The 25813-nt window shown below is 39.6% G+C and overlaps 1 protein-coding gene across 2 annotated transcripts in view; it reads left to right on the forward strand.

Moving 5' to 3' along the window:
• The window catches only part of DICER1 (dicer 1, ribonuclease III), a 51688-nt gene that overhangs the window by 14473 nt on the left and 11402 nt on the right, over window positions 1-25813 (forward strand). Inside the window, exons 6-24 of one of the 2 annotated variants that reach the window (XM_035106668.2) lie at window positions 374-504; window positions 1731-1865; window positions 3126-3286; window positions 3575-3743; window positions 5149-5621; window positions 7692-7824; window positions 8795-9037; window positions 10072-10226; window positions 11355-11487; window positions 12208-12283; window positions 13474-13613; window positions 15040-15219; window positions 16389-16602; window positions 17458-17611; window positions 18112-18294; window positions 18791-18896; window positions 19369-19544; window positions 20683-21463; window positions 22811-22966. In XM_035106668.2, coding sequence (XP_034962559.1) covers window positions 374-504; window positions 1731-1865; window positions 3126-3286; window positions 3575-3743; window positions 5149-5621; window positions 7692-7824; window positions 8795-9037; window positions 10072-10226; window positions 11355-11487; window positions 12208-12283; window positions 13474-13613; window positions 15040-15219; window positions 16389-16602; window positions 17458-17611; window positions 18112-18294; window positions 18791-18896; window positions 19369-19544; window positions 20683-21463; window positions 22811-22966 — 3899 coding nt within the window. Of the gene's footprint in view, window positions 1-373; window positions 505-1730; window positions 1866-3125; window positions 3287-3574; window positions 3744-5148; window positions 5622-7691; window positions 7825-8794; window positions 9038-10071; window positions 10227-11354; window positions 11488-12207; window positions 12284-13473; window positions 13614-15039; window positions 15220-16388; window positions 16603-17457; window positions 17612-18111; window positions 18295-18790; window positions 18897-19368; window positions 19545-20682; window positions 21464-22810; window positions 22967-25813 lie in introns of those variants that run through there. The other variant, XM_060272053.1, reaches the window with a different exon arrangement.

Here is a 25813-nt window from a genome sequence, read left to right on the forward strand (position 1 = left end):
AGTACACTTCAGGTTAAGTATAGACTTCCGGAACCAATTGTGTTTGTAAACCGAGATACCACTGTACACAGTTGGGATCCCATTTCAAAATACAGTGGTACCGCTGGTTAAGAACTTAATTCATTCCGGAGGTCCGTTCTTAACCTGAAACTGTTCTTAACCTGAGGTACCATTTTAGCTAAGGGGGCCTCCCGCTGCCACCGCGCCACCACCGTGTGATTTCTGTTCTCATCTTGAAGTTCTTAACCCAAGGTACTACTTCCGGGTTAGCGGAGTCTGTAACCTGAAGTGTTTGTAACCTGAAGCGTTTATAACCTGAGGTACCACTGTACTTGCTTTGCTGCCTAAATTCTATTTTTTCTTCCCTATACAGCAAACCAAGTTGCTCAGCAAGTGTCAACTGTTAGGACGCATTCAGATCTCAAGGTGGGAGAGTATTCAAGTTTGGAAATAACTGAAGCATGGACAAAAGAGAAATGGAACCAAGAATTTGCTAAGTATCAGGTAAGGCAAATTAGTATACCATGTTATTGTTGTTTAGTCCTTTAGTTGTGTCCACCTCTTCGTGACCCCATGGACCAGAGCACGCCAGGCACTCCTGTCTTCCACTGCCTCCCGCAGTTTGGTCAAACTCATGTTAGTAGCTGTCCAACCATCTCGTCCTCTGTCGTCTCCTTCTTGTGCCCTCAATCTTTCCCAACATCAGGGTCTTTTCCAGGGAGTCTTCTCTTCTCATGAGGTGGCCAAAGTATTGGAGCCTCAGCTTCAGGATCTGTCCTTCCAGTGAGCACTCAGGGCTGATTTCCTTCAGAATGGATAGGTTTGATCAGGCATCCCCAAACTGTGGCCCTCCAGATGTTTTGGCCTACAACTCCCATGATCCCTAGCTAACAGGACCAGTGGTTGGGGAAGATGGGAATTGTAGTCCAAAACATCTGGAGGGCCTAAGTTTGGGGATGCCTGGGTTTGATCTTCTTGCAGTCCAAGGGACTCTCAAGAGTCTCCTCCAGCACCATAATTCAAAAGCATCAATTCTTTGGGGATCAGCCTTCTTTATGGCCCAGCTCTCAATTCCATACATCATTACTGGTAAAACCACAGCTTTAATATACCATAAGCCTCTGCAAATTATAAACCAATGTCATAGTTTAAGGTTTTGTTGTTTTTAGGATGATTTGCAAAGTAGACAATAGTGTCAGTTCAGGGAAACATGGGAAGATCCAGTCATGTTATGGAGGTCATCTGTAGGCATTTCATACCTATATTCCAGTACTACCCCAGCCCACTAAAAGATGAGCACAACAGTAGAGACTACTTAACCACTAAAAACTGGATAGATTAAAATGTTTAGGATGGCTCCTAAAAACTGACAATGATAGTACCAGATGTGTTTTCCTGGGGAGAGCATTCCACAGATGGGGAGTTATTACTGAGAAGCATGTTCAAAAGATTTATACCCCACTCTTTAGCCAGAAAAGCTCCTGGAGAGACTCACAAGTCTAGTTTGGTCTTAGATGGAAATGGAATATTTTATTTCAGTTGAGTGGCCTTTGGGCAGAGTTAAAATGCACTTCACTTAATGTTGTCTCAGGTACAAGTAAATGGTCAGTTGTTTGTTTTAACCTACATTTTGTATAGAGGGAAGAATGAATACTTAATTTTTATTAATGCTGACTAAAAATCTAAAAAAATAACATTGATTTTTTTTCTTGCATCTCTTTATATTTCAGGTTCTGGTAATGACCTGTCGTGTCGCTTTGAATATTTTAAAAAATGACCATTTATCTCTGTCAAACATTAATCTTCTTATTTTTGATGAGTGCCATCTTGCAATTCAGGATCACCCCTATCGAGAAATTATGCAGGTAGGTTGTGACCCGTCTATATAGCTTTTAACCACTAACAAAACAAATAAGTAGGCAAACTGAAGAGTTTGCATATTACACATTAATATTTAACTTAACCTTGGCATTTATTAATTTTGATCCGTTTTTGGACTGGCCTTCAGATTACTCTCTTAATTGGGGATATCCACCTCCCCCTTGCTTCTAGAATAAATGAAACACCATAATAGACAGCACTGGTTGAAGTGTGTGTTTTTCTGTCGCCTTCACTTGCATTCCTACCCCCATGTGGGCACTCAGTGTGCACCAAGCTTCCTTCTCTGTATTTCTCTCATTCTCGTGTCAGCTGCTTTCCCTTGAGGAAATAGTTCTCCCACTTGCCAAGGATTGGGGTGGAGGGATTGCATTTCTTTGCTCATCAGATGCTGCAAAGTACTGGGGAAGGAAAGGAACGGAGCCAGTGCAGACAGAATGGTCAATAATAAACTATTTTTGTCCTCAGTGTGCAAGGGTAGTTGTGCCTGTTACATTTCAAAGTTCTCTTCAGTCACCACCGACTGTAATGGTTAAGAGTGAGAAGCCTGCTTCAAGTTTTGGGAGGCTAATGAAGGTGGAAATGGCATGATTAAACATGTTCCATCAAGCAGGTCTAAAAGTGGAGCACTAGATGCTGTTTTAAATGTTGGCAGGCTTCCTTGAAACTATCCAGTTGAACTATCCAAAAACGAGTTGGCAGAAAATTTGTGGTGACCTCTCATTGCCAAATGTTAAATCAGAAACATCAGGAGAGTTTACTAAGTAGCCATTACATTGCAGAAATCAATGAACCTGGGCTTGCACCTGATTCTGCAGAGTTATTGGGCTTCCTCCTTTGGAAGCATGCAGTTGAGGGATTGAAGCTACATTCATTTTCTCTTATTTAGGATCTCATGACCTATAGTACTTCAAAACTGTTACCCTACTACACTAACTTGAAAAGTTGTTGTTTAAAACAAAATTCCTGTTACTTTTAAATATCAAAATATTAGAAAGATCAGTTCCAGTTCTGGGGTCACCAGGTTTATGTGTGTGAGGCATGAACTCTTTTTTTCCAACCCTCTGGAAGAGTTCAGTAAGCCTCTTCTCTCTTTCATTCTGCTCCTCTAGGATTTGTGTCATGCTGGAAAAGAAGGTGCAGAACTCCACTGTCCTCCGCTGGGATCCTTTTCTTGATTTGGATCCCCCCACCCTACTTAAGAGCAAACTTAACAACCTTGTGGGTTATTCTGGTTTATTTTTCAGCTTTGTGAGAGTTGTCCATCATGCCCCCGAATTTTAGGATTAACAGCTTCCATTTTAAATGGGAAATGTGATCCAGCAGAGTTAGAAGAGAAGATTCAGAAATTGGAGAACATTCTAAAGAGTAGTGCGGAAACTGCAACTGATTTAGTGGTTTTGGACAGGTACATTTTGTTGTTATTGAATTTTGTGTTGAATTCTATTCATAAAAATTTTTTTGTTGGAAGAGGTGACTTGATATCTACATGCTTGGTGTGCTGTTGTTGTTGTTTTAAATAAAAATTAATCTAAACGGCAACGGAATTCTTTAAACCTATTTCGATAAAGTAAGGCCAGGTTGAATTTGTATTTTGCTGTGCAGCCCATATAGCTTTTTAGATTGACCAAATCTGTAATTGTGCCATTTAAACAGTTTAAAATGTGGCTGACAAGCTTGTTTGTTTGTGTTAAAGGTATACTTCTCAGCCTTGTGAGATTGTGGTAGACTGTGGACCATATGCTGACAAAAGTGGGCTCTATGAAAGGTTGTTAACGGAGCTAGATGATGCACTTCACTTTCTGAATGATTGCAACATTTCTGTACTGTGTAGAGAGAGAGATTCTACCTTAATTTCTAAACAGGTATGGGCACATGATTTATCATTTTTCCTGCATTGTTTAACTGCAGTTTGGTCTAGCTTCTTAAGAGAAATCTTTACTGCTTTCTTCCAGAAATACTGCCACCTTTAAATTATTAATACTCATTAGGTAGCAAACATTCTCAGTTACTTCTCCAGAAGATCAGACTTTAATACTTCAGCCAAGTATGGGAAAGAAAGTGCACTTCAAATAATGACCAAGTGATAGGCAGGGGACTGAGATCACGCTTGATGCTAATTTGCTCAGTACCACAAAACTTTACATGCCTCAGAATCTGTCCCTTGTTGACCTAGTCTGATATTATTTTATGACATCTGAACAAATATACAGTAGAAATTTCCAAGTTTTTCCCTACAAGCAGCTTGTACTTGAGTGAGAAAAAATAGTTCAGACAGTGATCTGTTTCAGTCATGAACTTGCTTTATGAACACATTCCCAGCTGTTCCAGTTACCTCCCTCACATCCTTGTTCGTGATAATTATAGTTTTCCTTTGCATATTGAACCAGTGTGACCATGAGTTTCTGGTTATGTTATGGAGGCATACTATAGTTTGTAGTAATGATAATTTGTGCAGTTTGGACATCAAGACAAATTATGGTTAGCGCATGATACCTTAGATCAGGCATCCCCAAACTGCGGCCTTCCAGATGTTTTGGCTTACAACTCCCATGATCCCTAGCTGACAGGACCAGTGGTCGGGGAAGATGGGAATTGTCGTCCAAAACATCTGGAGGGCCAAAGTTTGGGGATGCCTGCCTTAGATCATACTTTTTGATCCCAATTCACCCCCATGGTGTTTCCACAATATCGCTTACGAAACTAACAAAATTGTGAAAGCTATTTTTAACTAGCAAAGTGGAACTACAAAGAAGCAATTGTGCATCACAATTCTCGCCCCACCCTCTAAATCAGGGGTCGGCAAGGCTTACCAGGCATGGGCCGGATCACTCCTGTGGAGATCCTCTGTGGGACAACCGGTGCAGCGTGATGCCGGAAATCGCATCTGCACATGCCCAGACGCCGAAAATCGCTTCTGCGCAGGCACAATTTTTGGCATCTGGGCATGCACAGAAGCGATTTGCGGCACTGCGGACATGCGCAGATGTGATTTCTGGCGTCTGAGCATGCGCAGAAGCGATTTGTGGAGCCGAGGAAGAGAGTCCCTGCGTCGCGCTGCGCTGGTTTAGCGCAGCACACGGAGTCGCCAAGCGGGTGGCTTGGTTCGGGGGTGGCTCGGGGGCCAGTTAAACGGCCTCCATGGGCTGCTTCCGGCCCATGGACTTTAGGTTGCTGACCCCTGCTCTAAATAATGGTTTGGGGACTCAGTGTAAGCTGTGTTGACTGCTACAGTGCCATACCAAACTGATGTATTTAATTTGTTTGCAGATACTGTCAGACTGCCGAGCAGTGTTGCTTGTTCTGGGACCCTGGTGTGCTGATAAAGTAGCTGGGATGATGGTGAGAGAGCTACAGAAGTACATAAAGCACGAGCAAGAGGAGCTGCACAGGAAATTTTTATTGTTTACAGATACTTTCCTAAGGAAAATACATGCACTCTGTGAAGAGCACTTCTCGCCTGCCTCACTTGACCTGAAATTTGTAACCCCAAAAGTAATAAAACTGCTTGAAATTTTGCGTAAATACAAGCCCTATGAACGACAACAGTTTGAAAGTGTTGAGTGGTATAATAATCGGAATCAGGATAATTATGTGTCCTGGAGTGATTCTGAGGATGAGGACGAAGATGAAGAAATAGAGGAGAAAGAGAAAACGGAAACTAATTTTCCTTCTCCCTTTACTAATATTTTATGTGGAATTATTTTTGTGGAAAGAAGATACACAGCAGTTGTTTTGAACAGGTATGATTTCTTTAAAAATAAAATATATTGTGAATTGCAAAAGAGCTAATTGAACGCTAATCCGGAATTATTATGGAAGAAATATGTCCAAATAGTCATGAAGCCTGCTGGTTTTTCAAATCTCTGCAAACCACACTTCATAAAAAGGAGAAAAATATGGTCAATATAGCCACAACATAATGTAGAAACCATTAAAAGGTAAAGGGACCCCTGACCATTAGGTCCAATCGCGGACGACTCTGGGGTTGTGGTGCTCATCTCGCTTTATTGGCAGTGGGAGCCAGCGTTCAGCTTCCGGTTCATGTGGCCAGCATGACTAAGCGCACGGAAACACCGTTTACCTCCTTGCCGGAGCAGTACCTATTTATCTACTTGCACTTTGGCATGCTTTCAAACTGCTAGGTGGGCAGGAGCTGGGACCAAGCAACAGGAGCTCACCCCATTGCGGGGATTCGAACTGCCAACCTTCTGATCAGCAAGCCCTAGGCTTTGTGGTTTAACCCACAGTGCCACCTGCGTCCCTTAAGAATTAGTAAAAAGAACGTCTAAATATATTTAAATGATTTAAATGTAGTAAGGCTATGTTGAATATGCAGTTATCAACTGTTTAAAAGGATAGTTTTTTATAGAATTCAGAAGTTTACCACACATATCAGGCACGCAAGCAAAGGTGATAATATACAGAGTAATAAGAGAAAGGCACTAAATTATATAGGGATATAGAGATAAAACAACTTCCACTTTTCTATTCTAAAAGTATCCTGACTAGCTTTGTGTATTGCCACAATTCATGTTCTCTTAACAAGGCTTTAGTCTTTCTGTTTATTAACAGAAACAAATTTAATTTTGGCTGCTTTAGGTTATACAAGATATGTAACAAAGCAACAACTAAAACAGTAAATAAATAATGAACAGATTACTTTTACTTACAATGAAGTTTTATGAAGTCAAACTAAATTATTAAGCTTGTTGGGGGAAAAGTAGCAGGGAAAATGATACTGAGTAAAATTTTATTTGCGTATAGTACTCCATAAAAACTAGGTTTATTGAAATGAGGGAGGAAAGGAGTCAATTGGAAGTGCTCATTATGATTTAAAAGAATTTTACTTAAGATCTTTGTATTTCATGAGACTGGATTTTTCTTTCATTCTTGAACCAAAGGCCACTGCAGGGGGGGGGGCAGGGAAGAGCAGTAGAAAATTCTACTGTATGTATATTGGGGGGGGGGGTAAGGAATGGCAAACTTCATTTAGCAGCTCTGTTTCAGCAATCGCTTCTTATAAAATGCTTCTCGAGGTATGAGGATTCTGTATTATATGCATGCATACGTGCCATATTTATAGACATGCAAAGCCATCTAATTGGCTGTATAGCAAACCATGTGACCATATGTGTTCTGGTACTTCCCAATGAGGGAGAAAATTAGTTGCTGGCAGAGAGAGCAAGAAAGGAAAACACTTGTAATTTCCTTGATTTCTCTGCCAAGGAAAAGAGAAGCACTGCTGTGAGTGAATATACGGCAGCACTCTCCTTCACAGAAATGTAGGTCAGGGCAAGGTCTGGCCATGGCCACTTGTAGAGGCTGTTAGAACCACAGGTCACTTAAAGCACGAGGGATTTTAAAACATAATCTTCCCTTGTCAAGTGGGTAATGTGTAAATTAAACCAGTGGAAGCTTGTCATCAGAATGACTAAATCCAGGAACAGGTTTCCAAGAGAATAGGAATTTCCTATGGATTGCTTTTCTCAGAAATAAGAACCTTGTATTTGCTGCATGGTGGGGTTATGTGACCACCGGTCCGTACTAAATTAGCACTCACTATTGGGATTTGTTAGATATAATATTTTCTGTTCTAGACTTTGGGACTATTAAGAATACATGAACTAAATGTTCTTGATACCTTTTTATGCTTCGAAAGTAAGGCTGTCTTTCTCTGTCGGGTAGAGAACCACTGGAGGAATTTACTTTAAGAATTTTAAATACAAATGCCTCCTTGATATCAAAAAGACCTTTAGCTTACATTTTCTCAACTATATATGTGACTTCCAAAATGTGTATAATGTGTTTAGGTTGATAAAAGAAGCTGGCAAACAAGACCCAGAGCTGGCTTACATCAGCAGCAATTTTATAACTGGACATGGCATTGGAAAGAATCAGCCCCGTAGTAAACAGATGGAAGTAGAATTCCGAAAGCAGGAAGAGGTAACTTTAATGAAAATAATTGTACAAAAATGCTGTATAGTTTCTTAACCTTTAGAACCTTTGCAAAGTCCAGAGATTCTGCATCTTACAAATTTTGCATAGTTCTTATTGATCAATATGTAAAAGCGCACAAGTTTCTGAAGCAAGCCTGAATTTTAAAACAAAAATGACTTTGTACTGCTTATGAGCTAAGGTTTATGTTGAAAATACTACAGACTGAAAAATGTTATTCCTGGTTTAAAACTTTAGCTATTTTTCAAAATGTTACTTGGATAACAGATTTGCAGTCTCCGTGGAAGTACTGTAAATGCCCTATTTCTGAAATACTGATACAGTTTTAGTTCTTTTTGTGTGAGTGACACACAAAAAATGAAATGCAAAGAAAAAAGCAACTTAAAATAAATTTTCCCCCCTAAAAGCAGAGATAAAATTTAACAGACTGGGTCCCTCCTCTCCAGAAAAATATAACTGGCTTTAGTTTTACACTTTGGCAAAAGTGTGGCAGTCTGCTTTCACAGGTGAATCATAACTGTTTTTAAGAAGGAATAGAACACAACATCATGGAATTCTTTGGTAGTGTGTCTCCCCCCCCCCCCCCGCCCCAGGTAAGACCATAGTTGCTGTGTGATCTGATTTCCATCGTCTGCTTCAAAGACTTCAAAACCAGTGGATTTCTATCAAAGGCCTCTATGGTGATAAAAGTAGTGGTTTGCTTATAGGGCTGTTATAATATTTACCTTGTTAGTATGATGAAGAGCTGAAAGTATTCAAATCCCACTTTTTTCTAGTAAGCTGTTTTTCTAATTATAAAATTATTTTCTGGTTATAACCTGTCTTTGCTAACTGATGGCTTGTGAACAAATTTGTATACTTGATTATTGAATTCTGAAGTATGTATTAAACTTTTGTCAAGCTGATGATTTAATAACTGATTGGTCTTAGATATGTATCTTCTTGGTTGCTTTTGTAGGTACTTAGAAAATTTCGAGCACACGAGACCAACTTACTAATTGCAACTAGTATTGTAGAAGAGGGTGTTGACATACCAAAATGCAATTTGGTGGTTCGTTTTGATTTGCCCACAGAATATCGTTCCTATGTGCAGTCCAAAGGAAGGGCCAGGGCACCTATCTCGAATTACATCATGTTAGCAGATTCAGACAAAATCAAATGTTTTGAAGAAGATCTTAAAACCTACAAGGCAATTGAGAAGGTATGTGGCAAAAGAGAATGGGTAACAAAAAAAATTGCTAGACACTCAAGCAGCAATAAAAATAGGGGAATAGGTCCTTGGCCTCAATCAAAACACTCTGTTCTTTGAAGAAATATGGTAAACCTGGTTTGAAGAAGACTTAAGGACTGGAAACTTGGGAATCCAAGCTTAATTGAAAATTATGCACTGAAAAATGACAGGAGGAAGTGACTATGGCAGAAGGTTTGAATATCAATTGTTTGGAAGGGTTGGAAAAGCTGCAGGAAGGACTATGCAGGGTCTAGTGAGAAAGGTGTGAGGGGTGGGTTAAATAAAAATTCAGTCCCTGAGTGCCTCAGGGTCTGAAAAAGGATCTGGCCAGCCTTTCCCCCCAGGCCTACTACATAGCAGATGAGTAAAAGGATGGAAGACCTTTCTCTCTCTCCTTATTTTAGACAAATATTCCAGGTATGAACATTCATTTGAGACTCCCACGTCCATTTCTGTTTTCACTACACTCTGTAACAACTTGCAAATTTTTCCTCAAAATGTACTGTTGGCCAATACTGATTCAGCCCCTTCCATTTGTGATGCCTAGGGCAAGTGCCCTCTTTAAAGATGGTGGGGGTAGCTAAAAGTAGCAAATCAGTTATTGGAGCTAGTCAGTAACTTTTGTATACAGTATGAGGAGGTTGTAACATAGGCTAGGGCCTAGCCACAGTTGCTTAATACAGAGGTCTAGGTAGTTTCTCTCTTCATTCCCCCACATTCTTATACTTAATTATTTAATAATAGCCAAGTGTCTGGGAAAAAATTCATTGCAGTTTGGAAAGGTTTAGTCTGCCATCTTGATTCAAAATCATGTCCAATTGTATAGACAGAAACCAGCTTATTGATATTGGGAACCAATTGATATTGCAAAATTTGGCTATATTTTAAGAGGTGTTGAAATGCATGGAGAACAGGAAAAAAGAGACATTAAACTTTTCAAAATACATAGATCAGTTCTGAGTTGCATAGAATTATCACCATTCTCTCATATGTATATTTTAAAGATCCTGAGGAACAAATGCTCAAAGTCTGTGGATACCAGTGAAACCGAAAATGAACCCATTATAGATGACGATGATATCTTCCCACCATATGTGCTAAGACCAGAAGATGCTGGTCCAAGAGTCACAATAAACACTGCTATTGGGCACATTAATAGGTATGAAATCTATTGGTGTTTCAATTTTGACATAATTTGCTGAATTTCTAAGACAGCCTGCTTTAGCCTGAGGGGAACTGTCTTTAGATCTGAGGAAATTTTTCTGGTAGTGCTATGGATTCCCTTTATTTTAAAAAATAAGGCAACCAAATATTTAAAAATACTGATTTATATCATTATTAGGATACTCATGCAGAAGAATGTTTTTAATGGTACAGAAGAATCTGCTTATGTTTTAAATGTTTGAAATTGTTCCCCTTAGGGAAGCAACTAATCATATCAGTTACCCTGCTCTCTTGCCATGCAATCCTCCACTCAGTGTGGCTCACTGGCATAAATAAATGCTGTGTATGTCTTACACAGCAATCCAGTGTATGTCTTACACAGCAATCCAAAGCCCCTTTGTGCTGGGTTGGAGTTAGAGCCAAGCACTGGTGGGTGGAAGTTCTACTGGCAGGATCCTTTCTGGCTGCAGACAGTGGGCAGACCCCAAATTTGATTGATCACTGCCCTTCCCTCACTGTTTATTTCTGTAACACTTGCTGGTGTACAAATGTTCTACTAAATCTCATTTTTAACTGAAATTGTATGTAGAGAATCCAGTTTAATTTAGTTGTTAAAGCTTAGGAAATCATTGACACTATATATTAGAACTTCTCTGCCCTTAAGCTCAATTTGTTCCCACTCAATGGCTGTCAGATGGTTATTACTGTTCATCCTTAACAGTGATTCCAGTTGAGGACTCTGAGCCTTGACTTTTAACATATTGGCTCCTCCATCCCCGATCATTTCTAGTATCTGATTTTAAAATGCCCACTCAGTCCCTGACCTTTCCTTGTTTAGCAAGAAGGTCTGAAGGGGGCTTATAAGTACATTCAGCCTCCACATGACCAGCAACCTTTCTGATTATGAGGCAGTTTGCAACTGTGTTCAGCTGAACATTCAGGTTTCCTGTAGACTTTTCAAGAAGATCAGAGATGGAGCAGCTGCAGGGATGTTGGAAGCAGGGCTAGCATGTGATGCTCACTTTCCCCTTCCCAGAGTAAGCCCAATGCATTATTTTAAATTCTTCAGTGGCATGGCTCTTTCCTAGAATAACTTAATTATATTTAATCTTGTGTTATTTAGGTACTGTGCTAGACTGCCAAGTGACCCGTTTACTCATCTGGCTCCCAAGTGTAAAACTAGAGAACTCCCTGATAACACATTTTATTCAACTCTTTATCTACCTATCAATTCTCCTCTACGAGCATCAATAGTTGTAAGTATTTCAGTTTTATTTAGGTTACTTTATGCTTGGAATATATTCAAAGTTCTTCTTTTTTCCATTGGCACTTGTTTAAGATAACATTTTGCTGTAGTGCTTATTTTGCAGCCCTGCTCTGCTTGGCAGCTTGATCTCATGGATTTGCCATAAGCTCAATAATTGGTGCAAGCAGCAAGTTATGCTGCATCAGCTAAAACTGTCAAATGGGGCACAATTGACTGTTCTAAACACTGTAGAGCATAGAGCTCAAACTAGGAAGTGAGAGAAGATAATCTTAATCTTTCTCATCATCCTGACTAGACTAGCATATTAAGACTTGAATGAACTCATTGGAAATTCCATAGGTAGTGCTACATTGAGCTGGGTCCAGGCCCAGTTTCTGTTAGCAGCTGTCTCAGCACAGAGCTTTTGGAATCTAAAGGAAAATATATTATTCCTTCATGTTCGGTGTTCACTTGAAATAATATCTGTGGTTTGGTATTTATTATACGGTAAGATCCCATGTATCTTATTTGCTGCTGCATGAGAAAAAATTAACAACTTGTGCTGGTAATCAAAGTTTTATCTATTCTATTTAGGGCTATGTGTTTTTAATGTGATTTCATTATTGTTAAAGGTGTCCTTTGCATTGGAGCTGTTCTTTTATGCGCTTGTGCATGTGCGAATGAGAACATATGCTTCCTTTAATATAATTGGTTCAAATTTTATTTCTAGGGTCCTCCAATGAATTGTACAAGATTGGCAGAGAGAGTTGTTGCTCTTATTTGCTGTGAAAAATTGCATAAGATTGGTAAGCATATTTGGAAGCGAGGAACATTTATTTAGTCATGAAAAACCTAAAGGATACAATTTTGTACTTTTTTATTGATATGCTTGTCAACGCCTACATATTTGCTGCCAAAAACATTTCATGCAATTGTGGAAAGCACAACAGAAATTTTGGAGTGCTTCCTCCAGATATATATATCTGATAAAATCATTAGCTGCAGGGAAATAGGATTTGGAGCAAAAAACATGTGAGTGGAAGGCCATTAAGGTTTCCCCCCTCCTCCTTAATGCAGCCCCTATGTGCCCACCCCTAACTCCTGAGGGTCACTTGTAAGGTATCTCAGCTTGATTTCCCCCAATTCTCTCCACCAGTTGAAACTCCTCTCATCTCGTCCCTGCTGTTATGGAGGCTCTTCAGATCCTCTGCAGCTTTTTTGTGTTGTAGTAAATATTTATTGATTCTCATAGCTGTCTAGTTACATTTTTAATATATACAACTAAACATAATTATAACTCTCCTACCCCACAACATTTTTGCTAACTTTTGCAGCTTTTTTTAGAACATTGGGGTTATCGTCAAGACGAGAGGCCATGCCATTTGCTTGAGTGGACTTCCACCTTCACAAGTCTGGACCCCAGTCAATATGTTTGGGAATAATTGAAACATGTGTATTGGAAATAAAGCCCAATGAATTTGGTGGGACTTCCTTCTGAGTAAACATGAATAGGATCAAGTTGAATATATTACTTTTAGATGCTTAGTGTTATAGATTGGTCTCTAAAAAATAGCATTTAACAAAATTAGTGTAGCGTCTGAGAACCTTTAAAAGCTTTTCCTCGGTTATTTAAATTTAGGCAGCTTTCACCAAGCCATTGGTGCAGGAAATTAAGTTCTCTGTCACTTCCAACAAAGAATTATTTTTAATTCTTTTGCATGTACTTGGAAAGGGTTTTTTAATAAAAAAAATCAACCCAAAAAACTACAATGCCTTTAAACAAATGAGGAATTTAAGACCTTTCATTGGCAAATAAAATAAGGTGCATGTGGACTGACTCCTGATGCTTTGTTACTGAGTTCACTGAAATGTCACAGTCCCTCAAAATTTTTATCATAGGTCTTATAAAAGTTTTTTTTCCCTGGAGCGATAGATATTTCCACATTTTATGAAATATAATTGGATTTATAACTTCTTCTTTATCAATGCATTTTAGGTGAACTGGATGATCACTTGATGCCTGTTGGAAAAGAGACAGTGAAATATGAGGAGGAACTTGATTTGCATGATGAAGAAGAAACCAGTGTTCCAGGAAGGCCAGGCTCTACAAAACGAAGGCAATGCTACCCTAAAGCTGTTAGTATAGTTCTGTGCCCTCACTATGTGTGACTGTGCTGTGGTGTTGAACCATGTTTGCTTAAGATTCTTCTAAGTTGCATAGCAGAGGCAGGATATGAATAGACTAACCCCGAGGTCCTACAGGAATGTTTTGCAAACAATAATTCTCATATGTTTGGGGAAAGGAGTCTTGATACTCTACTATGGAGTAATGGATACTATGATCACATAGGCTAAGACATCAGACTTTTTCCATTCAAATCTGAGGGTGTGTGTGTGTGCAGGTGTGGAAAAGGAGATTGGGGGAGGAAATAATTTTGTATAAAGTTTTATGTTGTGGGCACTAATATGACATTGTGGAAAATTAATACTTCATTTAAGAATGTATAGTACTTTTTTTGTTTAAATGACAACAGAGTAACAAAAAGCAGGATGCTACTTCAGGTTTTTGCTAGTGTGATACAAGAAATGGTTGATGGCACATGTTGCAGCATCCTTACTTAAGCCAAGTAGATGTAGGACTAATTAGTGCCTGTGTGAAAGTCTGCAGAAAGCCAGAGAATGAAGCTCTGACTTCTGGTGTGCAAAATAGGTGCTCTACTTTATGATGTAGTAAAGTAAGTTTAGGGACCCAGGTGGCGCTGTGGGTTAAACCACTGAGCCTAGGGCTTGCTGATCAGAAGGTTGGCGGTTCGAATCCCTGTGACGGGGTGAGCTCCCGTTGCTTGGTCCCAGCTCCTGCCAACCTAGCAGTTCGAAAGCACGTCAAAATGCAAGTGGATAAATAGGAACCGCTACAGCGGGAAGGTAAACGGCGTTTCCATGTGCTGCTCTGGTTTGCCAGAAGCGGCTTTGTCATGCTGGCCACATGACCTAGAAGCTATATGCCGGCTCCCTCGGCCAATAATGCGAGATGAGCGCGCAACCCCAGAGTCGGTCACGACTGGACCTAATGGTCAGGGGTCCCTTTACCTTTACCTTTAAAGTAACTTTAGCCTTTAACTCTTAACAATTCCATCTTTTAAACGGTTGCTAATGAACTTCTTTATTACAAGAACAAATGTATTCATAAACTGCTTTTCATGCCCAAGTGTGCAGCTAGAGTCCTTGCAAAGACTCACCAGCTTATTGGATCATGTGCATTTTGGATCATGTACATTTGTTCCATTCTGCTGCGGTTTATTTGCAGGTTTATTATTTTACTGTTGTTGTGGCAGAACACTTGTAAGGTTAGAGATTATGCATGTTGTGGAGCGGGGATTCTGATCTTGATTTGTTTACACTCAGGATGCAGACTGAAATGTATTCCTTTATCCTGATGTCTTTTCCATTTTAAACTACTTGTGTACAAAGATAGACTTATAAGTAAAAAAAATAAGCACAAAAGTAATTCATAAGGGAACTTTTGATTTAAAAATAAGTTCAATTTATTCTATTCCTATAGATTCCAGAATGTTTGACGGATAGTTATCCCAAACCTGACCAACCCTGTTACCTTTATGTAATTGGAATGGTATTAACTACCCCTCTACCTGATGAGCTCAACTTCAGGCGGCGAAAGCTATATCCTCCTGAAGATACTGCAAGATGTTTTGGAATACTGACAGCCAAACCTATACCTCAGGTAGTAAACTTGTGCTTGTAGTCCCTCTAGTCTGCTTTGAGATGTTGCAGATTTGGAAGCAGCTCATTGTGTCACATCACTCATTCATATTCATGAAACAAACTTGATCATTTCATTTTAGTTCACTACAAAAAGTTGCATCAATCATTCCACCATAATTTATCCTTTCAAAGCAGTAGCTCAGGGCTTTTTGGTATCTGTGGCTTTACATGTCACAATCCAGTGTCTTTTGTATCTTATAAAAAATGATCTGGAAACAGACAGTGGTGTATTTATTAAAGGTAAAGAACACCTGGATGGTGAAGTCCAGTCAAAGGTGACTGGGGTGCAGCGCTCACCTCGCTTTTCAGGCCAAGGAAGCCAGTATTTGTCCACAGAAGCTTTCCAGGTCATGTGGCCAGCATGACTAAACCGCTTCTGACAACAGGACACCATGACTAGTTCGAGAGCGCACGGAAATGCCGTTTACCTCCCCGCTGCAGTGGTACCTATTTATCTACTTGCACTGGTGTGCTTTCAAACGGCTAGGTTGGCAGAAGCTGGGACAGAGCAACGGGAGCTCACCCCATCACACAGATTCAAACTGCTGAGCTTCCGATTGGCAAACCCAAGAGGTTCAGTGGTTTAGACCACAGAGCCACCCACATCCCAGGCGGTGGATTTATAGGTATGCTCGACTGAGCCTCCCCCCCCCCAAAAAAAACTTACTTAGTTTATATTGTTAGCTGAGAGGAAACCTTTGAAACATGACTAAAAGCAATTAATGGTGCTCAATGAATTCTAGTATTTTAGCTTGTTGCATTATTTCCACTCTTCATTTCTTCTGCTTCATGATTAAAGTCAGTGGAGGCTGGTCCATTTGGTAGCCCTACCAAGTGATATGCCAAGCCATTAAAAAAAGTTTTCCCCAAAATCTCAAAGCCACACTTACCTTCCCATAATCCATTTGAATTTAGAGATGCTTGGAGAGACATTTCTGCCCATCAGTCCTCTGCTCCACTCAGCCAGTCTCAGTCCAGAAGTATTACTGTGGTTATGAGATCCCACACATTTGTCTTCAGGTAGAAAAACTATGCATACCAGTAAATAGTTGCATGTTGGCACTTTCACCAGTTCTTTGTTGGAACAATCTCATATTGACTTGTCTTTCCCCCCCATTCTTCACTCAGATTCCTCACTTTCCTGTGTATACCCGCTCGGGAGAAGTGACCATATCTATTGAGCTAAAGAAATCAGGATTCACTTTGTCTTTACAAATGCTTGAGTTGATCACAAGACTTCACCAGTACATTTTCTCTCACATTCTTCGGCTTGAGAAACCTGCACTAGAATTCAGACCTACCGATGCTGATTCAGCCTATTGTGTTCTACCTCTTAATGTTGGTGAGGAGAAGACTGTTGTAAATATTAATTTGCTATTATCGTTATTGTCATTATTATTATGCATCCCGGAAGATCCCGTGGAAATTTAAAAATTATTATTAAAAACAGTTAAAACAAACTGTACTCAGAGAAATTGGGTGGGTCTTGAAAACACACACCTCAGGTATCAAAGGACAGGGTAAAGAAGTATGTTTTGAGAGTTCATTGAAAGCGGTATAGTGATGGTGCCAGGCGCACCTCTGTGGGTAGGGAATTCCACAACTAGGGTTTTACACACACACACACACACACACACACACACACACACACACACAATAGGTTGGATCCATCTGCATGCGGAAAGGGTTTTCTGCTCAAGTGAGGGGCATTGTTCAAGAAAAATAAAGTAAATCCAGCTTTGTTCTTCCACTTAAAAACAGGATGTTGAGAACTGTTGTAGAAGCTACCTCTTATATCACTTCAGGCACTCCTTTGCAGAATCTTGTGCATATGTTTGCATTGGCTAATTTCTATTCAGTCTTCTTTGTATCGAATGAATTGTTCTGTTTATTTTAGATTCATAGTTTGAGAAAAGGGTAATGATTATAGTTGGAATTACATCAGAGGTATATAATACAGCAGGGATAACCAGCTTGGTGCTCTCTTAGAAGTTGTGGGCTACAGAATGCCCTCCAGATGTTGTGGATTACAACTGTAGTTCAGCAAGAGTCCTATGATACTAACAGCTCTATTGCGGCATTAAGACTTAGTAGGTTTTGCTACAATAGTTAAATGGCTGATGTTTGGGAATGTACACAAAGGATGTTTAAAAAACGTGTTTTGACAGCGAAAACAAATAAAATTTTCTCTTTCAAGTTGATGGCTCCAGCACTTTGGACATTGATTTTAAATTTATGGAAGATATTGAAAAATCTGAAGCACGTACAGGCATTCCCAGTACACAGTATACAAAAGAGACACCTTTTATTTTCAAATTAGAAGACTACCAGGATGCAGTTATCATTCCAAGGTGATTATACTCTTTGTGTGTGTGTGTGTGTGTGTGTGTGTGTGTGTGAGAGAGAGAGAGAGAGAGAGAGAGAGAGAGAGAGAGAGAGAGAGAAGTATTTGTCAGCTGCTAATATTTCATAGAAGCAAACTTGGTTAAAGAGGCTTAATCCTGGCTTACAGCAGCTCACCTCCTGATATGCAGGAGAGTCTACAAGTAAAAATAATAATGTGATTAATAATATAAATAAAATATGTTACCAATAAAATAAAATTCTCATTGGCACAGATTACTGGATGTGCCCAGAGTAGCCCTTTGTGTCCTGGCCAATGCTTAACTGTTTTGATAAATCCAGTCATTCCACTCAGCATTAATGGAAATAACTCACTGTATATTTTATTTTGGATTTGCTTGTGGTTGCATAGTAGGACTTCTTTTCTGATGTATAACTTCAGGTCATGTTAGGGAACTTGTTCAGCAGAACATTTGACATTGCAACCCAAATATCTGCTTCTGTCTAGGTATCGAAATTTTGATCAGCCTCATCGATTTTATGTTGCTGATGTCTACACAGATCTTACTCCATTGAGCAAATTTCCTTCCCCAGAATATGAAACTTTTGCTGAATATTATAAAACCAAGTATAACCTTGACCTGACCAATCTCAACCAGCCATTGCTGGATGTGGACCACACATCTTCAAGGTAAAGAGGGTTTTGGTAGTTTAAAATAGTTCTAATTTGTATTGTTTCAATATAGTCAACATGGGATCTCCCAAGGTTTGCAGAAGTGCAAAAAAGTGGCTGCAGAATGCTGTATGTTTGAGAGAGGATGGATAAAAAGAGATGGGCTGGAAAATGGGAAGGGGGATAATAGAATGTAGTGCTTGGAATCCAGAACAGCTGCTTTCCATGCTGCAATATTTTGCTGCAGGCCCCACTTGTTAAATAGAGTTGAAAATAGTTTTTGCCTGGAATGCATTTGGTGGTTCCTGCTCAGGAGAAATATCTGGGGAATTTCAAGGGAAACTAAAATAATTTCTGTAAGTCTGGTAACATATCTAATATTATTTTCCCACATCCCTGGTTTTAACATCTTTTAATCAAGCTTTCCCTCATTTTTCCTTGCACCACCTTCCAGGGTGAAATGCAAAGTTATACTGCATATTTTAAAGAACAGCCCTTCCCATTTTCTCTTTAGACTTAATCTTTTGACTCCTCGTCATCTGAATCAGAAGGGGAAAGCTCTTCCCTTGAGTAGTGCTGAGAAGAGGAAAGCTAAGTGGGAAAGTCTACAGAACAAGCAGGTAATGATGATTTTCCTATTTTATGGTGTTCAGCACCTCTTTAGTACCCTAAAATGGGCTGACTAACCACTTTTGGTCTGAGGACAGGTTTTGCCCCAACCCTCTGGAAGCTGCATCTCACGCATGCTTTTGCACGCCCCCCCCCCCCGCAAGGCATGCACTCCCCCACTTACATTATCTGAAGAGAGGCAGTTTCCCACTCCAAACTCATCAAATGTTTTATCTGATGAGTGGAGGGTGGGATGGGAGCCTGCAATTCTATCAAGGTGTTGGGCTTTTATCCTTCCCAGTGCTGTATATTCTCCCTTTTTTCCTTTTCCTTTTGGCTGCTGTTGCCAAAATTAGTTTGGTGTTGGGGAAGGGAAGGAGGTAGAAAAAAATCTTGGCAGGAAATCAGGCCCTTGAACTGTGGGTTGCCACCTCTACTCTGAAATATCGAGAGACTAAAGGCAAATTTTCTTCTTTATTAAAGATTCTGGTTCCAGAACTCTGTGCTATCCATCCTATTCCAGCATCACTGTGGAGAAAAGCAGTTTGCCTCCCCAGCATTCTTTATCGTCTTCACTGCCTTTTGACAGCCGAGGAACTCAGATCCCAAACCGCCATTGATGCTGGTGTAGGAGTTAAGTCACTTCCTTCAGATTTCAGGTATTAGAATACTGTAGTTTATCTCTATAAAGTTATGTTGCATAGTAATCTGACATTTTGCCATTGCTATGTCCTCTGGCAGCTTCTCATTTGCCAAAGGTGTGCCTTTCATATGTAGAAACCATCTTCTGCTCATGGAAGGGCTATTTATACACCTCGCACTTAATGTGTGCAATAATTGAAGCTAAATCAAGCATAATGCTCTCTACGCACAAGCATGAGATGTATTATATAGCATGCCTCTTAGACCACTCTGCAAACTCTTCCTCTGTGGTTGTGTCTTTGAATGATTTTTATCCCATGCATCCACCAAAAAAGTCTTCCAGAGCATCTTACCAGGATCAATAAAAAACTATTCCTAATCCCAGGCTTTATCATCTAAAAGGCATGATAGAAGGAAAAGGAATTGGGTGGCAGGGAACTAACTTAGGCACTTAGTTTCAGAGTTCTTATAGTAGCACTTGGCTCACGTATTTGTAGAACAGTGCAAACAACTATATTGTTCCACTTGTGGTTCTTTGGATTTTATAATCAGCATCTATCAAAATAAATAGGTATCAAACTGTTATACTATGGCCACTGTCCAACATAATGAAGTGTTACAGTGGGATCAGGGGTGCCAACTTGAATAAAAAAATTGGGGTGGGGGGGGGAGGTAAGCCCAGCCCCACATAATCAATCACAAGATGCAGCATACACACACCATTTGTATGTCCCCTCAAATATTTTATAGGGAGGGAAGGGTCATTATCCCCTAGAAGTTGGCTCATATAAGCGGGATCTTCCTTTTTTGCTACCAGGAGTGGCTCAATTCCTGTTCAGGAGCTGACTTGGAATGTGAGTTCCCAAAGCAGTTTTCTGTTTGGGCTATTTGGGTGTGTGATTGTTGTAGGTAGATGGAAAGCACCAATGTTGTGGCCCTGTGCCTTATTTATTTAGTTAACAAAATTTACTGGTATATACTGCTTGGTTGTCATAAAACCTCTAAACTGTTTACAAGAACAATTAACATTATCAGTAAAAAAAATCAATTAAAACACTTTCAGATAATTAACATTTACAGTAAAAAATAATAATCACATCAGCATCTGTCTACATGTATGTGTACACATGATTAATCAATTAATTTATTTTACAGATATCCTAACCTGGACTTTGGGTGGAAAAAGTCTATTGACAGCAAATCCTTCATCTCTGCTCCTAGCTCTTCTGTAGCAGAGAATGAAAATTATTTTAAGCACAGCGCAATTGTAGTCCCTGAAAATGCTGCATATCAAGGTGCTAATGAAACCTCTTCTGCAGATAAGCATGACCAAATGTCTGTGAGCTACAGAACATTGATCGAGTCACCTAGTAAACTCCAAAATGACGTCTCGGTAGAACTGGCAACAGTTAATGGTGTTTCTTACAATAAAAATCTTGCCAACGGCAATTTTGACTTAGCTAGCCGAGACTTTTGCCAAGGAAATCAGCTAAATTACTCCAGGCAGGAAATACCTGTACAACCAACTACCTCGTATCCTATTCAGAATTTATACAACAGTGAGAACCAGCTCAAGCCCAGCAATGAATGTACTCTCCTGAGTAATAAATATCTTGATGGAAATGTTAACAAATCTACCTCAGATGGATGTCCCAGAATGGCCCTGAACACCAGTGCTTCAGATGCTTGTGATCTTACAAAGGAAAGAATGGATTCTGTAACAAGCCCTTCCAAGGGATACTCCTCAAAAACCCTTGGCCCAAACCCTGGTCTCATTCTTCAGGCTTTGACTCTCTCAAATGCTAGCGATGGATTTAATCTGGAGCGTCTTGAAATGCTTGGTGATTCATTTCTAAAGCATGCCATCACTACATATTTGTTTTGCACTTACCCTGATGCTCATGAGGGACGCCTGTCATATATGAGAAGCAAAAAAGTGAGTCATACTTCCATGATCCTTAACTGTTCCAAAAATAACAAGTCCACATACAGGATTGAAAAGGATGGGTATGCCAGTAGCACTGCAATGCACAGTTTTCTTAAGAACTTCAGCCACTGGATTTATTTGTTTGTTAGCATGATTTATGTATTTTTGTGGTTTTATGTTACAAACCACCCTGTGATCCTGGGATGGAGGGCAGGATAGAAATACGCTGTGTGGAAGGACCATAGCTCAATGGAAGAACACCTGCTTTGCCTGCAAAAATCCCTACATTTCAATCCCTAGCATTTCTACCTTAGGAGAGACAAAAACCTGGAGATCAGCTGCCAGTCAGTGTAGACCAGGCACCCCCAAACTTCAGCCCTCCAGATGTTTTGGACTACAATTCCCATCTTCCCTGACCACTGGTCCTCTTAGCTAGGGATCATGGGAGTTGTAGGCCAAAACATCTGGAGGGCCGCAGTTAGGGGATGCCTGGTGTAGACAGTATTTAACTAGATAGACAGCTATTGATGTTACATAACCAATGCTAGTATAAATTAATAGGGATTTCTAAAGGCAAGCAGCTTTATCATCACTGAGAAGGAATGGCTAAATATATCTGACTAGGGGCAGCTAACCTTTCCCCACACCTGAACAACTCCCCCTCCCTTTAAACTTACCCCACCCCCTGCTGCTCACCCAAATCTGCAGAAGCACTTCACACAGTGATTTGCATAATTAGGGATTACCCAAATTCTTAGATTAGAACTAGAGAGGGAAAGAGACTTTTATCTATCCACTTTCTCCACACCATACATAATTTCACACACCTTAGTCATGCCCCTTACTCTCCTTCTTTTCCCTAACCTAAAAACCCCAGATGCTGTAAACCCTCATGGGTGAATTGCTCCAGCCCCTTGATCGTTGTGGTTGCCCTTTCCTCAACCTTTCCCATTTCTACAATATCCTTGTCCACCAATAGTTTTTCTTTTTGAATCGAGTGTGAAACATGTAGCTTACTGTTCCTGATTTCAATAAAATATAGAATGCAAAAATTAGGAGCATGGGATTTTGTCGTATATCTTGTCACCCCAAACTTAAGAGCAGCTTTGTTTTGTCCCAATTCCTTGTCCTTCATACGCCATATCTGAGCATAGTTGGATAACGTGTGTGTGTGTGTGTGTGTGTGTGTGTGTGTGTGTGTGTGTGTGTGTTTAAATTCTGTGGTTTTGATATATATGGGGGAATTTACCACAAAATTAAGCTTATAAATGGAAGTTTTAAATCAAAGTTTGTGTTTACTGTGTTCTCAGAATTGTTGATTGCCTATAGATTATGATAAATTCTTTTTCTTTAAAGGTCAGCAATTGTAACTTGTATCGTCTTGGAAAAAAGAAAGGGCTTCCTAGTCGCATGGTGGTTTCTATTTTTGACCCACCTGTCAACTGGCTTCCTCCTGGTTACATAGTAAACCAAGACAAGAGTAATGCAGACAAATGGGAAAAAGATGAAATGGTAAGCCTTTGTTGAAATACATGTAGAATTGAATGTCTTGGTGTATAAGTATATCATTACAAGTGAAACAGGCAAATGGGGCTTCTGCTTCTTATCATACTTCAGCAGAATATCACCTACTACATCTTTGTGTTTAACTCCTCTTAAACCACTGCTTTAATTAATAAAAATAGAGAGCAAAGTGATGTTGGAGTACTAACAAAGGGCAATTTGTGGAAATTGGTTCACTAATAAAGTGGAAAAGAACATAAATACTTGCAGTGAAAATATACTGTTAATATTTTCCTTGGCCTGCTGTTAGGAAACTCTTAATGTCCCTCAAGAACATTTATCTCTTTGCTATGAATGAGCATGAATACTCATGAAAAATAAGGTTTTTTTAAAATCTAGATGGCCTTTTTACCTTGGTGCTAGCACCTATTATGGAAATTGATAAAGAATGTGTTTTCAGCAAGTCTAGCCTCATGTGACCAAAAGAGCAAGATTGTCTGGGTTAAATATGTGTGTATAACACAGTTATGCAGCTTTTAATACATCTCACGGCAGAGGGTTGTCTTTTAAGAAACCCTCTCTGCCCCGTGCACTTGCTGCAATGTCTAACACAAGGTGGTTCAGATGTAGCCCCCACCATGGTTTGGTGTTACGTGAACTACTAATCAGTATCCTCAGGTTCACATGCTTCTCCCCTCCTCTCAGGAGCAGTAATTATCTGCTTCTACAGATACATAAATATGCATGGAAATGTTTGTAAGACTGCATATACAGGTTTGCATGTTGTTTACTGAACCTAAGCAATCCTGTTCTCTTTCCAAGAGGGGATGTGAGGAAAGCTGTGAGTGTACATTTATCTTTTCATATGCTTGTTTCATATGTGACATGCATTATGTAGTGGTTGGTGTGTTTATCCCAGGGAGTACAAAAGTAAAGGTTTTACTTGTGCTGCTTTCAGGGTGGGGTGTCATCTTGCTGGCATTTTGCAATGGGATTGTTACTCATTAACATTCATTAAATCTTCATTAAGGATCAAAAACAGATCTGAACTAATATTTGGATTGCTTTGCCCAAACTGTCACTGCATAGTGGGATTTACTGGGGTTCTGAAGCCCTCACTCAATTTACTGGAAGCACTGACACAGATAGTGTTTGGACAAAGTCCAGATGTGTCTAGTACTATGAATTGTTTCATTGTTGAGTAAAGAATATCGACTGGTAAAAATAAGCGGATGTCAAATCACTAGAAAAAGATTGCTAGACATCTGTTGATTCATTGGTGATATAACATACTGAATAATAGCCTTGTCTGTATTTTATTATTTCTTCTTCAATATTCGTATAAAACAGCTCAATATTGGGGGGGGGGGGAGGAGGACTACAGTGGTCCTTTGCTTTATGATTAGCTTTCCTCCATAAAAAGTTAATATTTTGATTAGGAAAAGCAAATAATACTTTATTTGAGCTCATCAGTTTTCTGAAATTCATATTTTGACTACAGAACCACCAGAGGGCACACTAAAAGTCTGTTAATGTTTGCACTGTGAAATATTTATTGTAGAGTAAAACATTTCAAGTATACTCACTTCAAACAGTATTATTTTATTATGCTCTTAAAATAGAATGGTTTTAATGATATAACTTGTGCAGATAACATGTAATATAGTTTGTATGTTATAATCTCTTAGCAGCATGTGAGCTGTTATAGAAAGGGACGGTACACAAATTGAGAGGGGGGCATGAAGGTGGGGGGATGCTTCTGCCAACATATGAAACAACTTGAAGGTATATGGATAGGACAAGCAGTAGCACACAGGGAATCCAATACACTCTAGCAGTATAGATTGAATGCACTGATCATGGGAATTCCTCAGGAAAAAAGGGAAGAAGCTGTCCTGTCCATCTTGAGTCTTGTTCACTCACTCTGCAATAATAATAAAATAAAAATCTGGGAATATTGAGATTGCCAAATCAGAACTGCATTTCCGTGCAGATATCATCTTGGCCAATGGTAAGGGGTGGTGGGAGTTGTAGTCCAACAGTATCAGACTATGCTTGGTATATTTCAAATGTGACTGTGCTAAAATTGATCCCTAACATTATTTTCTCTGTCACTGTTTTCTACATTGGCATCTTCTTCATCCATCAAGACCTTAGCATCTCTTTCATAGTCACAGCCTTTTAAGGTCCTGTCAGTTGATGTTTGTTTGGAAGGGCTCTTTGGAACTCTTCAGTTTCACCCCCTGAATAGTTTGGTGTCATCCACAAACTTGACCATCTCAGTACTCACACGATTCCTCATTGCTAATGAGCATGTTAAAATAACACTAACCCTAGTAAAGATCATTGTGATAATCCACTGATCCCCTCCATTGTGAAAATGTTCTTTAACCAGTTACTGAATAGTTTGGTGTCATCCACAAACTTGACTATCTCAAGGAAGGTAAACGGTGTTTCCCTGCGCTCTGGTTTCCGTCACGGTGTTCCATGTTGGTTTTTTTCTTTATCTTAAAATGCTCAATGATGCTACGCAGGAACAGGGTTGCTTAATTGAAGCTCACAGGTGTATGTTTGCAGTTTGACCTACTTAGCTGCACACCTGTGGTCTCTTGACTTTTTGCCTAATTAGAAAGGGGAGTTACTTTCTGCACCGGATGCAGGAAGGGATGTGATAGGATAATTGATTATTTGAAACTGTATTTAAGTTGATCAAATGTTTTGTAAGCTGCTGGTGAAGACTGGTGATGGCTTGCAGCTTTTGACTGTTACGTTTTCAAAAATAAAAATAAGCAAAGATATTGCAGACAGCCTTTTATTTCTATGCTCCAGTCGCTGCGCACACTCTGTGTTGACGAA

Source organism: Zootoca vivipara, chromosome 1 (genome assembly GCF_963506605.1).
Source record: "Zootoca vivipara chromosome 1, rZooViv1.1, whole genome shotgun sequence".
Lineage (NCBI taxonomy): Eukaryota > Metazoa > Chordata > Lepidosauria > Squamata > Lacertidae > Zootoca > Zootoca vivipara.